Source organism: Mycteria americana, chromosome 5 (genome assembly GCF_035582795.1).
Source record: "Mycteria americana isolate JAX WOST 10 ecotype Jacksonville Zoo and Gardens chromosome 5, USCA_MyAme_1.0, whole genome shotgun sequence".
In the NCBI taxonomy this organism is placed as follows: domain Eukaryota; kingdom Metazoa; phylum Chordata; class Aves; order Ciconiiformes; family Ciconiidae; genus Mycteria; species Mycteria americana.
In genome coordinates, this window is record NC_134369.1 from 19,865,584 (window position 1) to 19,882,292 (window position 16,709).

At 39.0% G+C, this 16,709-nt stretch overlaps 1 protein-coding gene across 1 annotated transcript in view; it reads left to right on the forward strand.

Annotated features, from left to right (window-relative positions):
• Positions 1-14,972, forward strand: part of MUC6 (mucin 6, oligomeric mucus/gel-forming) — a 31,338-nt gene extending 16,366 nt beyond the window's left edge. The window contains exons 16-28 of the mRNA XM_075501616.1: positions 697-946; positions 2,095-2,147; positions 2,253-2,362; positions 3,131-3,282; positions 4,032-4,173; positions 4,650-4,760; positions 7,430-7,615; positions 8,074-8,313; positions 9,249-9,405; positions 10,158-10,301; positions 10,825-10,894; positions 13,734-13,885; positions 14,965-14,972. Of these exons, the coding sequence (XP_075357731.1) occupies positions 697-946; positions 2,095-2,147; positions 2,253-2,362; positions 3,131-3,282; positions 4,032-4,173; positions 4,650-4,760; positions 7,430-7,615; positions 8,074-8,313; positions 9,249-9,405; positions 10,158-10,301; positions 10,825-10,894; positions 13,734-13,885; positions 14,965-14,972 (1,775 nt within the window). The remainder of the gene's footprint in view (positions 1-696; positions 947-2,094; positions 2,148-2,252; positions 2,363-3,130; positions 3,283-4,031; positions 4,174-4,649; positions 4,761-7,429; positions 7,616-8,073; positions 8,314-9,248; positions 9,406-10,157; positions 10,302-10,824; positions 10,895-13,733; positions 13,886-14,964) is intronic.
• Positions 14,973-16,709: the final 1,737 nt, after the last annotated feature.

A 16,709-nucleotide genomic window follows, 5' to 3' on the forward strand; every position in this document is an offset into this window, starting at 1 on the left:
CTGCTGACTTCACAGATGTGTCATAACACAACAAAAAACATAAATGGTAAAGCAGTTTTCTAAACAGTGTCTAAATCATCTTAAGAGTAATGAGGAAAGTAATGAACTGAAAGAAGAGGAAAGCAGAAATGGGATAACAGATATCCAACTTTTAAATACCCTTCTAGTCTGTTTCAGAAAAGGATTGTTATTTTAAGACTGCATGAAAAAGATTTCTCATGTGCTTTAAAATGAGCATATGGATGCTTACAGGACTTGATAATTAAGTGATGGAATAGACAGGTAAATAAAGCTATACTGTATTGTAAGACGAGAAAGAACTAGGAAAAACTCTGGTTGTAGCTGTGATTTTGCTATTATGCAACTTAGACATAGGTACAGGTTTCACAGTTACTCAAAAATACATTGGTATTTCTGCAAAGCATCTCTTTGCATTATTTTATTCCAAGATACACAAAGAATCAATAAGACATTAAACCTTCATAAAACTTCCAAACAGCTACATGGTTGGTGTTAAGCCCTGGTCTGCAATATTTTTTGCTAGACCTCCACATCCACAAGAAGAGATGCAATAGGAAGCATTAAGCATTGAAGCTGTTGCCACAATATATGCAGCACATTATGAGCACAGTTATCTGTCACAAGGAAAAAGGTAAGTAAATGAAGTTTAACATACAGTCTTGTCTTGTTTTACAGCCATTACTTGTACTGGCAATCAAACATTCAGCTACAACACTCATGCATGTGACAGGACATGCTTGTCACTCTCCAACCGAGCCCTGGAATGTCATCCAACTGACATCCCTATTGAAGGCTGCCATTGTCCTAAAGGAATGTACTTGAACCACAAGAATGAGTGTGTTCGTAAATCTCATTGTCCCTGCTATTTAGAAGATAGAAAGTACATCTTGCCTGACCAGTCAACAATAACTGGTGGGATTACCTGGTAAGCATGTCAAATTTGAAGATTAACAAATTGAAAATGGAGACGAAGAGTCTTCATGTGTCTCTGTTGAGGGTTAACAGCAGTAAGCAGCTAAGCACTACACAGCCACTTGCTCACTCCACTTTGGCTGGATGTGGAAGAGAATCAGAAGGGCAAAACCAAGAAAATTAATGGTTTGAGATAAAGACAGTTTAATAACTTTATTATTAATAAGCAAAAATAAGCCTATTAAATAAGCAAAGCAGCATGCGCAATCAAAGTTGAGTAAGGAATTAATTCACTACTTCCCGTCAGCAGGCAGATGTTTAGACATTTCCAGGAAAGCATGACTTTGTTATGCATAATGGTTACTTGGGAAGACAAGCACCACAACTCTGAACAACCCTCCTTCCTCCTTCTTTACCTGAGCTTTTATTGCTGAGCATGGTGTTGTACAGTATGGAGTATCACTTTGGTCAGTTTGGGTCAGCTGTCCTGGCTGTGTCCCCTCCCAGCTTCTTGTGCACTCCTAGCTTACTTCCTGGAAGGGCAGCATGAGAAGCAGAGACGGCCTTGACACTGTTGAGCAATAGCTAAAACAATGTTGTGTTATCAATGCTGTTTTGGTCACAAATCCAAAACATAGCACCATCGAGCTGCTATGAAGAAAATTAATTCCATTCCAGCCAAAGCCAGTACAGTCTCCTTTAATTTTAATAGCAAAGGTTTATTTTTTAAGACATCTTTTTTGCCCTTTCCTAAAATACAAAGATTCTTAAACAAACAAAAAGCATTTGACTTACCTTAAGCTTGGAAATGTTAAGGAAAAAAATAGAAAATGATAGGTAAGATCTGATTATTCCTAGTAGGAGATTTCGTCAACAGCATCTGGACAGCTATATACAAACCTCAAGAATTACTTGATAGGCCATCATAATAGTGAATGCCCTACTATTCACTTTCAAAAGTGATGTTACTGTATACTACAAAAAGTAAAGAGAGGCAAGTTGACCCACGTTCCATTTTGAAGGATGAGGAGGAGCTAGTAACATAGATGAAACATTTCTGATGGTAAGAAACATGAAGCCATTTTGCAAAAAATTGAAATTTCATCCTTAGGAGAGAATTCCATTGAAATTTTTTTTTTTTTTTTTTTTTTTACCCCCTAGCTACTGCGTTAATGGGAGGCTAAGTTGCACAGGCAAACCTCAAAATCCTGCAGGTATGGCTCTGATATGGTTTACTTGGAAACATATTCTTTTCCCCTATGTTGTAAAATTGCTACTTCACACTCTCTCCAATGTTTGTTTTTCTTCCTTTTTCCTAGAAAGCTGCAAAGCTCCTAAGAAATATATATCATGTTCTGACAGTTTAGAAAACAAGTATGGAGCTGCATGTGCCCCTACCTGTCAGATGCTGGCTACTGGAATTGAATGTGTGAGTTTCTGGGATATTTATCCTCTTGAGGGAGGAAGAATGTTCTAGTTGTTACTTAGAACTTGACTACGTTCCTTCTAGTGAAATGAAAGGAGATATTTCTTCTAACGTGATACAGTTAAACATCAGACTTCTTTCCACAGACTGTGGACACTAAAAATTTACATATATTCAAGAAGTGATTAAAGGAATTAAATTGCATGGATTAAATTCTATTCAATGAATAGAATAGAAATCCATTAAGGATTCTTAACTACATGGCTATCACCTCTGGCTCAGGTACACCATAAGCTGCCTGTCACTGGAAACTGATAGAACATGTGGTTTATGCTTCCTGTTCCATTCTTTCCCAACTATCTGCTGCTGATGGTCACAGGATGCAGGACACCTAGGCTAGGGGGACTTCTGGTCTGTCCTGATAGGGTTTTCTTATGCCTTTATATTAAGGAAATAGACTAATTGGAAGAATTGTAATAAGCTTCCTTGATATAAAGAAAATTCTATTGTACTCTGTCTGAAAGATTGGTAGCAATGAAAGATAAAATTTTTAGAGTCTTCAAGTATGTTTAATATCTCACACAACAGGTATGTCTTACAATGCCAGTGAAACTAGTTCAGTGGACTAATATATTAGTACAAGGAAAATCACAGAACTGAAATAAAGTCAAAACTAGAGCTTAGCACAGGTTCACTCTTGACACCATTCACAAACAAGATAAAATGCATCTCACATTGCTTTTCATTTTGCAATCTGTTGATCTTTACCAGATACCCACTAAATGTGAATCAGGCTGTGTCTGTGCTGATGGGCTATATGAAAATCTCGATGGCAGGTGTGTTCCAGCTGAGGAGTGTCCATGTGAATATGGTGGTCTTGCTTATGGAAAAGGTGAACAGATCCAAACTGAATGCAAGATCTGGTAAGAATCACACAGTTTTCCATTGCAGAACCTCTGTTTCACTAAAATGTACAACTATGTAACAAAAGCATTTAGTTGACAGGAGAGGAGGAAACAGCAACAGCTGAACGGAAGGAATACAGTGACAAAGCACAGAGGTGATAAAGAGCGGTTTAACATTTGAGAATATATACCTATAGATAAAAGACTCATGGTACTGCCTTCAGGGATAATTTCTGCCATATGCATATCCAGGAATAAGGGCATCCAGTAGGGCCTGTAACTTTAAACTACATAAGGTCAAGGATTAACAGCTCCACCTAAATAAAGATGAGGGCACAATCCTCCTCCTTTTCTGTAGATAAAAGCAACCCCCCCCCCAAAAGATTGCTTCCATCTCTTTAGCAGCATTCTCAAAGTACTTTATTGCCTTTCCAGTTACTAATCTAGTGTTAAAAAACCACCACCACCACCCAAACTACACAGAACAGTGACATCTGTCCTCATTAAGAGCAAAACCAAATGAGTTTTATATTCTTTCTTTCATGAAAAAAAGCAAAAACTGACTTAAGATTTCTTCTTTATAATGAATTAATTTTCTAGGCAGTTCATAACTTTTAATTATGGTTCTCATTAATTGTAACATGGTCACAGTGTACACAAGCCAATTAAATTAACATCTTACCTATAAAAGTGCATGTATATAAAAAGAAGCAGGTTAAGGTGGTATTTCTTTGAAATGTGAGTATGGTTTCTCTTCTCACTCCCAGCACTTGCACAAAAGGCAAATGGAAATGTGTTCAGAAATCAAAGTGTTCCTCAACGTGTAATCTGTATGGAGAAGGCCACATCACCACTTTTGATGGACAGCGTTTTGTGTTTGATGGCAACTGTGAATACATATTAGCTATGGTAAGCGGCTCTTACAGCTTATTTTGGCAGTATCTTGGCATCAAGAAATATCTTTATTAAAATGGCTAATAAAAATATCCTAGGATGCATCTATAACCAATAGAGCACTCTGAATCTTTATAAACACTTAATGTGTTTTTATATTTTCTGCTTATTTCAATAGTTAAGATGAAAAGACTTTACTTCTCAAAACACAGTTTTTTCATGCCATTATAACCAATTTTAGATTTAATAACATGTTTAAATAGTCATTGATATGTATGTATTCTGTACCAGCCAACTGTATCTTTTAGGGAAGTTATGTCAGTTTGACTACCAAATCAGAGGTCATCACCTCCCAAAACAGGCAGAATCAGAGTTATGACATGTTTAATCTTTCTTTACTTTTTTATGCTTTTATGTTTTAAGTTGGAAGACTCAAGACACAGAGTCTATTGGGGTTTTGTGCTTTTTGTGGTTTGTTTTGTTTTTTTTAGGATGGCTGCAGTGTTAATAGACCTGTTTCCTCTTTCAAAATTGTTACTGAGAATGTCATCTGTGGGAAATCAGGGGTTACATGCTCCAGATCCATCAGCATTTACCTTGGGGTAAGATCTGCATTCTGCTGTTATCCAGCTGAACAGCTATTTTAAGCCCATGCTTGCTTCCCTTTTGGAAGCTTTAGCTGTGTCTTTGAAGTGATGTCTTGCAAGTGAAATTATGTGCTAAACCTAGAGCTTCAGTTTTAGTAGGAATTGCCATCAGGTTTTTTTCAATTCTAATGTCAATGTTTTGGTCGCCAAACTTCTTGCCTACATATAAGCCATAAAATTTTGCACTTTACTGACTCAGCAGTGAATTGCTCAGTCAAAAGATACTGATTTCGCCCCCCCCGCCCCCAACCACCAAACACCAAACCTCAGGAAAACAATAGTATAAAATTGAGGAATTCTCATCATGGATGATGAGGCAAATCTCTCCAAATTTCTCTAAGTCCAGGTAATATCTGCAATTCAAAATATATCCACATCTTACCTGAGATATATCCATGAAACTACAGCAATGAGCAGCTATCCTCATTTCCACTGCTGTGTGACAGCTTTCAGAATTGGATACGTTTTACTGTTCTCAGTTCTATGGGACAGTAATACCCAGTAGTATCAGATCATCTTAGAGTCCTTCATTATCTGACAGAGAGAAAAATGTGGACAGATGAAATTTTATCCCAAAGAACAGTCACTACAAGCAGTACACATTTGCCACATTACTAAATACTGGCAGTTTCAGCTGGTCAGTGCTGTGGTGAAAAAGTTTGTTTGCTTAGCATCCAGTTTCATAAATGCATGCTCCAGCCAAACCTTTCTATTGATTATTTAGACGTTGAAACACTTCAGTATGACAGGAGTAAAGTTGTAAGTGTACACGTGAGACTGGGAGATAGTAAAAAGAGCTCAAGACACAGAGCTATTTTCTCTGTAACTTTTTGATTATTCTTAGGAACACATGAAAACATACTTCCTCTACCCTGCAGGCTGCATGTAGATGAAATATTATTTCCACCAAATGCAGTCAGAGTGCTAGCACACCTAACAATGAGGTTGGAACAATAACAGGTATTTTTGTTTCCCATGAAGATTTGCATATGCATACAAAATAATTCCAAGGGTGCAAAAAAGTCTGTAAAATAGAATCATGGAACAGAATCATAGAATGGTTTGGGTTGGAAGGGACCTTTAAAGGTCATCTAGTCCAACCCCGCTGCAATGAGCAGGGGCATCTTCAACTAGATCAGGTTGCTGAAAGCCCCATCCAGCCTGACTTTGAAGTTTCCAGGGATGGGGCATCTACAACCTCTCTGGGCAACCTGTTTCAGTGTTTCACCACCCTCATTGTAAAACATTTCTTCCTCACATCTAGTCTGAATCTACCCTCTTTTACTTTAAAACCATTACCCCTTGTCCTATTGCTACAGGCCCTACTAAAAGGTCTGTCCCCATCGTTATTATAAGCCCCCTTCAGTATTGAAAGGCTGCAATAAGGTCTCCCCAGAGCCTTATCTTCTCCGGGCTAAACAACCCCAACTCTCTCAGCCTGTCCTCATAGGAGAGATGTTCCATCCATCTGATCATTTTTGTGGCCCTCCTCTGGACCTGCTCCAACAGGTCCATGTCCTTCCTGTGCTGAGGACTCCAGAGCTGGATGCAGTACTCCAGGTGGGGTCTCACCACAGCAGAGCAGAGGGGCAGAATCACCTCCCTCAACCTGCTGGCCACACTTCTTTTGATGCAGCCCAGGATACAGTTGGCTTTCTGGGCTGCGAGTGCACATTGCTGGCTCATGTCCAGTTTTTCATCCACCAGTAACCCCCAAGTCCTTCTCCACAGGGCTGCTCTCAATCCCTTCATCCCCCAGCCTGTATTGATACCAGGGGTTGCCCCTACCCAGGTGCAGGACCTTGCACTTGCCCTTGTTGAACCTCATGAGGTTCACATGGACCCGCTTCTTGAGCTTGTCAAGGTCTGCCTGAATGGCATCCCATTCCTCAGGCATGTCAACCACACCACTCAGTTTGGTGTCATCTGCAAACTTGCTGAGGGTACGCTCAATCCCACTGTCCATGTCATTGATGAAGATATTAAACAGTACTGGTCCCAATACAGACCCCTGAGGGACATCACCTGTCACTGATCTCCATCCAGAGGTTGAGCTGTTGACCACTACCCCCAGCTGTGACCATCTAGCCAATTCCTTATCCACCAAACAGCCCATCCGTCAAATCCATACCTCTACAATTTAGAGAGAAGGATGTTGTGGTGGACCATGTCAAAGGCCTTACAGAAGTCCAGATAGATGACATCCGTAGCTCTTCCCTTGTCCACTGATGTAGTCACTCCATCATAGAAGGCCACTAGGTTGGTCAGGCAAAACTTGCCCTTGGTGAAGCCATGCTGGCTGTCTCAAATCACCTCCCTGTCTTCCACGTGCCTTAACATAGCTTCTAGGAGGAGCTGTTCCATGATCTTCCCAGGCACAGAGGCAAGGCCGACAGGTTGGTAGTTCCCAGGGTCCTCCTTTCTACCCTTTTTAAAAATGGGTGCAATGTTTCCCTTTTTCCAGTCTCCAGGGAGTTCACCTGACTGCTATGACTTTTCATAAATAAGTGGGAATGTCAAGACAATCTGTAGTAGCACAGCATCTGATCTTCAGCAATGTGACACAGAGTAAGGAAAATACTCAAACTTGAGAAGTTATAACATCCAGATAAATTTTATTCCAGAATTTGACATTCATACTGCGAGATGAAACCTTTACTATTTCTGGGGAAAATCCCGGAGTACAATACAATGTGAAAAAGAACGCCCTTCACCTGATGTTTGATATCATTATCCCAGGAAAATACAACATGACCCTTATCTGGAATAAGCACATGAACTTCTTCATCAAGATCTCCAGAGAAACACAGGTATTGAAGAATAACTTCCTCAGTAAACTGTCCTTTAATTCAGATTGAACTGCACATTTGATGATGGTTGCCTTGACTCTCTATGATGGTAAAGGTTTTTCAGATATGCTACTAGCAATTCATTTTCATCATTTTCTCCAAAACAGCAGAGATTTTCAGTAGAGGCTGATTTTTAAGTGATTACCCTACTGCATTCAGGAAATTTTTGAGCTAAGTGCTTGTATTTTATACAACTGCATGGTTGAATTTGATCTCTTAATGGTGACAGTTTACAGTGTAGAGGAGAAACACATTCATCCACTGATGAACAGAACCTCAGGCACAAAACGCTAACAATGTATGAGACAGTATTTGTAGATCACATTCACTACTAAAGCACAGGAAACTGTCAGTAATCGAAAGGGAAGGTGAGTAGTTGTAACTTGCTGAACTAACATTGCTGCTTTCATTTAATCTAGGAAACTATATGCGGTTTGTGTGGGAACTATAATGGCAATATGAAGGATGATTTTGAAACTCGAAGCAAGTATGTGGCATCAAATGAATTGGAATTTGTCAATTCTTGGAAAGAAAATCCTCTCTGTGGGGATGTATACTTTGTAGTGGACCCCTGTAGCAAGAACCCGTATCGTAAAGCATGGGCAGAAAAGACATGTTCCATTATCAATAGCCAAGTCTTTTCTGCCTGTCACAATAAGGTAAGAATTGATTTGGCCTTCTTTTTATTTATAGGCATAATCTGTATTCTTTCAAAATTCTCCAACACTTGATTTTCTCTTCCTCAAAATGTTTTAATAAAATACATACAAAATGTTTTATGGCTCTCATTTATGTTAATCTTCATCCTTTCTTATTTGCACTTCACCAGCCCTTTTGCAAGCACAAAAGGTAAGTATGCCATTAACTGATTAGTTAAAAATATCAGAGTGAAAAAAGAATGAAGACTTAAGTATCAGAAATTAGTCAGTCTATTGATGATGCCTGATACTGATCAATGAACTGTTTACTCTTTTGAAACCATTTAGCCTTTGTTAGAAAACCAAACTTAAGAAAAGCCTGAAAAACATTTGTTCTCATCAGTACATCAACAGCATTACTTAGAAGATGCAGATCACCCCAAGAGCAAGATAGCATCAGCCCTCCTATTTATTTTAAGTTGCCCACTTTGTGGAAATTAAAATATCACAAGGTTCTTCAGAACCAGGTCTTCTGAAGGAAAACCTCCATTTTCAGGAGGTGAAAACAAGTGAGAAATGTGGGTAATGGTGCAGTGCTCAGGCATAACCATGGAGGGTGTACAGCTGACAAACTTAGACACTTGTGCCTGAATGGATGTGGAGGTTTGGGGGTTTTTTTGGCTGACTATACATAATATGTTCAGGACTAGTATAAATTTAGAAACACATATCTGGCAAAACATAATCAGTTTCTATTGTTGATGTGGAGACACCTACATTATTGCCAAAAAGATTTGTATGAAGTGGGATTGTAATTGCTTTGACAAGTGTTCAGAGGAAATACTAGTTACTCTCACTTAATGGAACACGTATTGTTTAGCCCAGGGAAAAACACATTCTTAACAAATAGGCACAAAAGAATCCTAGAAAATTCATTACTTCATTTTCCAATGCAGGTGAATCGTATGCCCTATTATGAGGCCTGTGTTCGAGACTCTTGTGGTTGTGACATTGGAGGGGACTGTGAATGCATGTGCGATGCCATTGCAGTATATGCCATGGCATGCTTAGATAAAGGTATCTGCATTGACTGGAGGACCCCTGAGTTCTGTCGTAAGTTTCTTTAAGCTCTCTTTAAACAGATTTAAGAGATTATTTCTGTTACTGTGAGTATATTAATATGGCAACATAGGTAATTGCTTAATAAGTACCTCCTAGGTTGCATTTTCTCTATGGGCAAATAGTTGACTTCAGTTACCTGGGTTTTGAAATATGTGGTTTTCATTTGTGCTAAATTAACCAAAATATTACGTCTCTTTTTACCATAGAGTAATGAGAGAGAAAATAATGTGGTCACAGAAGGCAGACTGTTTCTTCTGCTGCCACTGTATAGTGAACTGTCAGTTTGTCAGCAGAGGGAGTATGAAACTGCAAAAAAATATGTTTCATTTTAGCTATGATAAAATTGCCTTCTGTGTGGATGTGAAGGAAATAAAAGACAGCTGTGTCAGCTGGAACACTGTAAAACAGGAAAAAGATATCAAGGTGTTCCAGAATATACTGTATATGGAGGAAAAAAGAGGATGAATGTGTTATAAATCAATGCTAGAGTTTTTATCTTTGATGGTTTATTTTCAACATTTCACTATATTATGCATTAAAAATTGTGCAAATGCCTGCATAGTGCATTTGCAAAAAAGAAACTGACTTCACTGGAGTATAAATTTCAATTTACATCAGAAGGTTCAGTGACAAAATTTTTGGTTTAAACTGTTTATTAATTTTGTTCTCCCTTTAGTCCTTTGAAAATAACAAGCCATTAATTTGAAAAATTCTGATTTCTCTCTTGCTTTTACCTTTTTTAGCTGTCTATTGTGAGTATTACAATTCTCATAAAAAAACAGGAAGTGGTGATGCTTATTCCTATGGCTACAACAATGACAACTGCACATGGCATTACAGGCCTTGTAATTGTCCAAATCAAAACTACAAATATGTCAACATTGAAGGTAACAAGCTATACTAGTGTAAACCAGGAAACAGTAACATAGTAATTATTTTCAATGCTGTTTTTTAAATCAGTCATACCACAGTTAAATAATGGTATTCTAATTGACACTAGCTTTGAAGCAGTTTTGCTGATCTTTACCTTACTAATACTGCTTTAAATACATCATCAATCCAGTACCTGTACTACATCTAGCTTTATATTGAGCTCAGCCTGTCTTGAGGAGAAATTCTATGACTTGCACCAAATCAAAAGAATACACTGTACTTCGGTAAGAAAACATGTGGAGAGAGCAGTCAATATTTTTATTAGACAAATGGATATAGTTGGAGAAACCAAAAAAATTACTACATAGGCAGACCCTTCTTCTGAGGATTATATTGGAAATGCTTACCTGAATAGATGATGTTGCAATCGATACAATTTTTTTATAACAGAAATGTAAGATATTAGATTATAAATAGGATAAATTAAATGCTGTTCTCTGAGAAATGTAAAACAAACTTATCTTCCCCTTTTTTCAGGCTGTTACAACTGCTCTCATGATGAATACTTTGACCATGAGAAGGAAAGATGCATGCCATGTGGTAAGCAGTGACCTATATACACATTCTCTTTCTCTACAGTAACCAGAAAACAATACTAAAACATTTGTATATTCTCAAAGAAGGTATTTTTCCTATTACCTCTCAAATAATAATGAGTGTTCATCCAACATAATTTTACTTCAAAATAACCCTATTACTGTACTGCTAGTACAGTATGTAAAACTTCAGTTGGTAAATAAAAGAATGAAAAGAACTAATTAAAAGAAGGATTGGGGTAGGGAATGCTATAATACAGAAGCTGGATGATCCTGACTGATTTTAGTTAGCAATATGAAAAGTTATGTTCATTGTAAATATGAGTACTTTTCAAAATGTGGGTCTTCCTGAAAGTGTATTGGTGTTCTGATCTGCCTGAGGCCCTCATAAAAAAAACAGCTGTGGTCTTCGTAAAAAAAGAGAACATATAGAATAGGATCAGACCTAGCTAATGGACTCCACTTAGCAAATCTCTTTTTAGAGGTTTTTTTTTTTATTATTATTTTAACTTAAGGTTTATTACCATATGATTTACTTCTATGAAAACCTATCTTATTAAATAATGTCTTTGATAGACTCTAGCTGCACAGTTTGGATTTTCATGCAGATGTAAAAAAACTCAAGGAGGATTTTTCTCGTATTACAGAATTCTAATCTGTGTAACCAGGATCTCAGCTAGTGATTTCATATACATACAAAAAACCATGTTTCCATTATCCCTGAAAAGTGAGGTGCCCTTAAGGATAAAAATCATAAGAAAAGTAGCAAAAACTTACTCATGTTCATTATTATTATGAGATGTATTGATTTTTGTCATTGTTTATGTCCTTTGATGTGACGTTTACCACTGAAGTATGTAATATCAAGCATTTTCAGGAATATCTCACTAATTAACACAATCCTTTGAATCCAATCTGAAATTTACCTTATTTGGAATATTTTAATAAGCTTTCATTCACATACTTAACCTGTTCTACCTTTACACAACAGGAGATGAAAGCACTAGTATCACACCTGAAACATCTTCAGCTTCAACAGGTTAGTTTACGTAGTTGACCAAACTAGTACTTACATGCTGATATATGTCCTGATATGTGTTTATGAGGTAAGGAATATCCTTTTTTGCATCATATAGTGCTGTCACCAGTTTCACATGCATAAGATTGAATGAATCTTGAAATGACGAAAAACAACTTGGTATCATAATTATCACAAAAAATTTTCCACAAATATTTGTTAGACATCCTAAGAAAAAAAACTTACAGGTTTTTTTTCGAACAGTGTTTCCTGAGTATACTTAGGCACTTCCAGATATCAGTAATGAAATATCTCTGTTAGTGAATAAGGATTTCTGTCTTTGATGGACAGTGGGATTGAGTGCACCCTCAGCAAGTTTGCAGATGACACCAAGCTGAGTGCTGTGGTTGACATGCCTGAGGAATGGGATGCCATTCAGAGGGACCTGGACAAGCTCAAGAAGCGGGCCCATGTGAACCTCATGAGGTTCAACAAGGGCAAGTGCAAGGTCCTGCACCTGGGTAGGGGCAACCCCTGGTATCAATACAGGCTGGGGGATGAAGGGATTGAGAGCAGCCCTGTGGAGAAGGACTTGGGGGTTACTGGTGGATGAAAAACTGGACATGAGCCAGCAATGTGCACTCGCAGCCCAGAAAGCCAACTGTATCCTGGGCTGCATCAAAAGAAGTGTGGCCAGCAGGTTGAGGGAGGTGATTCTGCCCCTCTGCTCTGCTGTGGTGAGACCCCACCTGGAGTACTGCATCCAGCTCTGGAGTCCTCAGCACAGGAAGGACATGGACCTGTTGGAGCAGGTCCAGAGGAGGGCCACAAAAATGATCAGATGGATGGAACATCTCTCCTATGAGGACAGGCTGAGAGAGTTGGGGTTGTTTAGCCCGGAGAAGATAAGGCTCTGGGGAGACCTTATTGCAGCCTTTCAATACTGAAGGGGGCTTATAATAACGATGGGGACAGACCTTTTAGTAGGGCCTGTAGCAATAGGACAAGGGGTAATGGTTTTAAAGTAAAAGAGGGTAGATTCAGACTAGATGTGAGGAAGAAATGTTTTACAATGAGGGTGGTGAAACACTGAAACAGGTTGCCCAGAGAGGTTGTAGATGCCCCATCCCTGGAAACTTCAAAGTCAGGCTGGATGGGGCTTTCAGCAACCTGATCTAGTTGAAGATGCCCCTGCTCATTGCAGCGGGGTTGAACTAGATGACTTTTAAAGGTCCCTTCCAACCCAAACCATTCTATGACGTACAAAATCCCACAAAAATTTGATCACAGTTGTTAGTGGTGACTGGCCATATAACACTTTGGCAATTTAAGAAGATCTTAATGTAAATGTATGACTGAGTATACCAAAACCCTATAGCCTGATCCAGGAAAGGAATCTATATATATTGATCTATATATACTGTCTTCCCTGAAGACAGATGTTATTTGTAAAATGTTACACTGTCAGCTGTGCGAATAATAAAATACAAATCCTTCTCTGCTGCTATGCACAAGTATTTATGCCAAATTCACTTTAAAGTGATGAAGAAAAATGTATACAGCTTCTACTAGAGTTCCTATCTAATGTATTCACTGCAGATAATAGCAAAAGAATAGATGGATAACTTCTCTCAAATGTTTCATCTAAAAGTTAATGGTTTTTAATGGTAGTTACTACTAATAGCTATTAAGACAGTGTTTTTACTTCAAAAAAATAATTTTCTGTTTATATAGGTATATTATAAATATATTATCAATACCTATTTCTTATCCTTTAATTTTTAATTTCTTTTCCTCTTAGTAACAACAGTCCAGCCTAAAATAACAAGGAGGTCTACCACAAGTACCCTACCAAGAGTACCTAGTATTTCTTCTTCTGCAGCTACTATATCAACTGAGACTACAAATCCAACAATAACCTCAAAAATCACAGTTCCAAGAACTTCATCAGCATCACCTCTTGTCACAATAAAGTCAACAACTGGTAGGTTTTTGGTGTTACTGTCTAAAATAAATTATAGTAAACCCAGTCTATACATAGTTGAGATATCACTCTACTAGCAAAGCATTGCAAGCTGTCTCAACATCCAAGCATAAGACTCCAAATCATGAAGTAGGCAAAGCAGGCTTCCAGAAAGGAGTTCGTAAACCAGAAATGTTCAGAAGTGTAGACTGAAAGTGCGTGGAAAGGGAAAGAATATAGACACTAAGTTAAAAAACAACCAAAAATCACTTACATGACTCATCTGAGAAGCACATTAGAAGTTCTATAAGCAGTGAGCCAGCTCAGCTCTGGTTGGATTTATTAGCTCAGTTTCAGCCTGTTTTCCACAACTAGTTCAGTTATGCAGTCATATTCAAGGAGTACCCAACCTATTAACTCTGAATAATGTAAGCAGGCTCCAAAGCAGAATCACACAGGTATCAGCGCAGCAGCTTTGTCTAGGATTCTAGAGTCCTGCTCTCATGAGGATGACTCCTCCAACATAAATTACTTTCTGATTCTATGGCTTGTGGAGACTCATAACAACATGTAGCTTCCCACCAACATGCACTTCAACTAATAAGCCATCCTGGACTCAGGCTATCAGGGAAAGCAGAGTTAAAAAGAGGTCCCACAGAGTCAAAACACAACTTCAAAGGCTGCCATTGGGACAGATTATTTGTGCACTGGGACAAGGAAAGTCCTATAGCATGATGTTATTTAGTTCCGTAATACAAATTACGGAAAGCTGAAACTGTGGCTGATCTGGAACATAAGAATAGCCAATGAAATTGTCATTTGGGCAAAGTCCATACAGACTTTAGCCAATAAGTAACAACAAAGCTAACTTCTTAGAAAAATTATATAAAAAATAACCTAATACAGGAAAAGACAGAAAATGAGAACAAAGAAAGATATGAGACAATAGAAAACAAATACAAGTAGAGAAAGATTTGGCAAGCTTATGAGAACATGAATACAAACAATTACACAGAAAATACTAAAAAGATCAAGGGTGAAAACTGGGTGTCTGGAATATGGGTAGCTTCTTCATAATTTATGTATTTTTAATTATTCAGTGAATTGATTACTCACATTATATTATTTACCTTTACTCGAAAAGAACATACAACATCCATTTTTACCACACCAAATATGACTACAACCATCACTACCCCTTCCGTAACTACCTCAACAAAAAGAACTATGACCACTAAACCGAAGCCTACATCTGTTGCCTCATCAACCACTGCCTCAACAGAGACGGAAAAAGTAAGGTTCACCACACCACCCTTCAAGACCACTATCAAAAAGGAAACAACAACCACCTCAATACCTACTCAAACCATATCTCAGATCACAACTTTCAGCAAGCCTAAACTAACAACAGTAGGTAAATATCGCTTTTTGATATCTGCCAGGTGAAGCCATCACTCACAAGACACATGTCAATGTATTCCCTATAAAAAAAACCAAAACCGAGTCATCTTAACATTGCAAATAGACAGGAAAGGACATGGATAACTGAAGAAGTGTGATAAAAATGGAAATTTATGTGCCTTGCCAATGGAGCATGCATCTGACATCCAACTATCATCTTAAACCTAACACTTCTCTTCAAGGCCATACTCTACGCTTCCTCCAAATTTAGGCAAAATCTCTCTGTGCTTCAAAGTGAGTTCTTGAAAACTCACAGATAGCAGAATATATGTTCCTCCTAGCCATTGTAACAAATTCTCCCAAAAATAAATATTGAAAAAAGGAAATTACACTTTGGGATGTCATGTACTCCGTATGCCAACAAGGATAGTCTCCTCTGAGGCTGTATGACAATGTGAATTGCTAGGTTAGCAACCAACACCAGAGGCTGGGACAGTGTGCAGGGGGAAGTCTACTGTAGTGGGAGGGCAGGTGTACACTCTCTCCCAATCCATGCATCTCCCACAAAGTACTGTTGAGGTGCACACATCTGGGTCTTGTGCCAGCAATTACAGCTTCCTCTGAGGAAGTATCACAACCCATTTTAACTAGGAACCTTACCAGCTCCCGACCATTACTAATATCCATTCTTGCTTACTTTAAAGAGAGTGAGGGAACCCAAGCAACCACTCTGCACCACCAAGTCCCAGTAGGTGAGTAAGAGGGAGCTGAGACATGCCCTTGGCCTAAGACTCTGCTTCACTTACCCCACCTTTCCCAGAGGATGTTCTTGCCCAGTCTAGAACACCTTGGAGGGGAGACGTGCACATGCAGAGAGGCTCTTCTTCCCTCAGGAGCTCCAGGAAGAGGCAGGGGGTGCTGAACTGTCACAGGGAACCCTTCAGGTCCAGTTCTTGCCCCCTATTTTTTCCGGGGGGGGGGGGGCCATTGGCCCATTTCTCCCTCTTGCCCAGTAAAACTCAATGGGGTCTGGTCCTGCCTTTCTTACCCCCACCCATATCCTGGGGTTTCTGCCTGGGAATTGCCCACCTCCTTTGCCTTCCCCCCTCTTGCCCTGCCACCCTCAGTCAACCTGTGCTTTTCTCTCTGTAGTTGTCACTCACAGAAGACCAACAAAGACACACCTTGTGCAGCATCTCATCACGCAGAAGACAACTCCTGCCACATCCACCAGCAGCACCTCTGTCCCAAGAGAGGCCAGCCCTGCCAGCAGCACAGAAGTCCCACTGACAAGGATGTCTCCAAGACCCAGCTCTTTACCTGCCACCTCAGCCTCATCTGCTTCTTCCCCCTCCTCAACTGTGTCCTCGACACAGCTGAGACCATCATATCCTGGTAAGACTCCCTCCTGCCCTTCCTGCTGCTCTGCCTGCTCCTTCCAGCT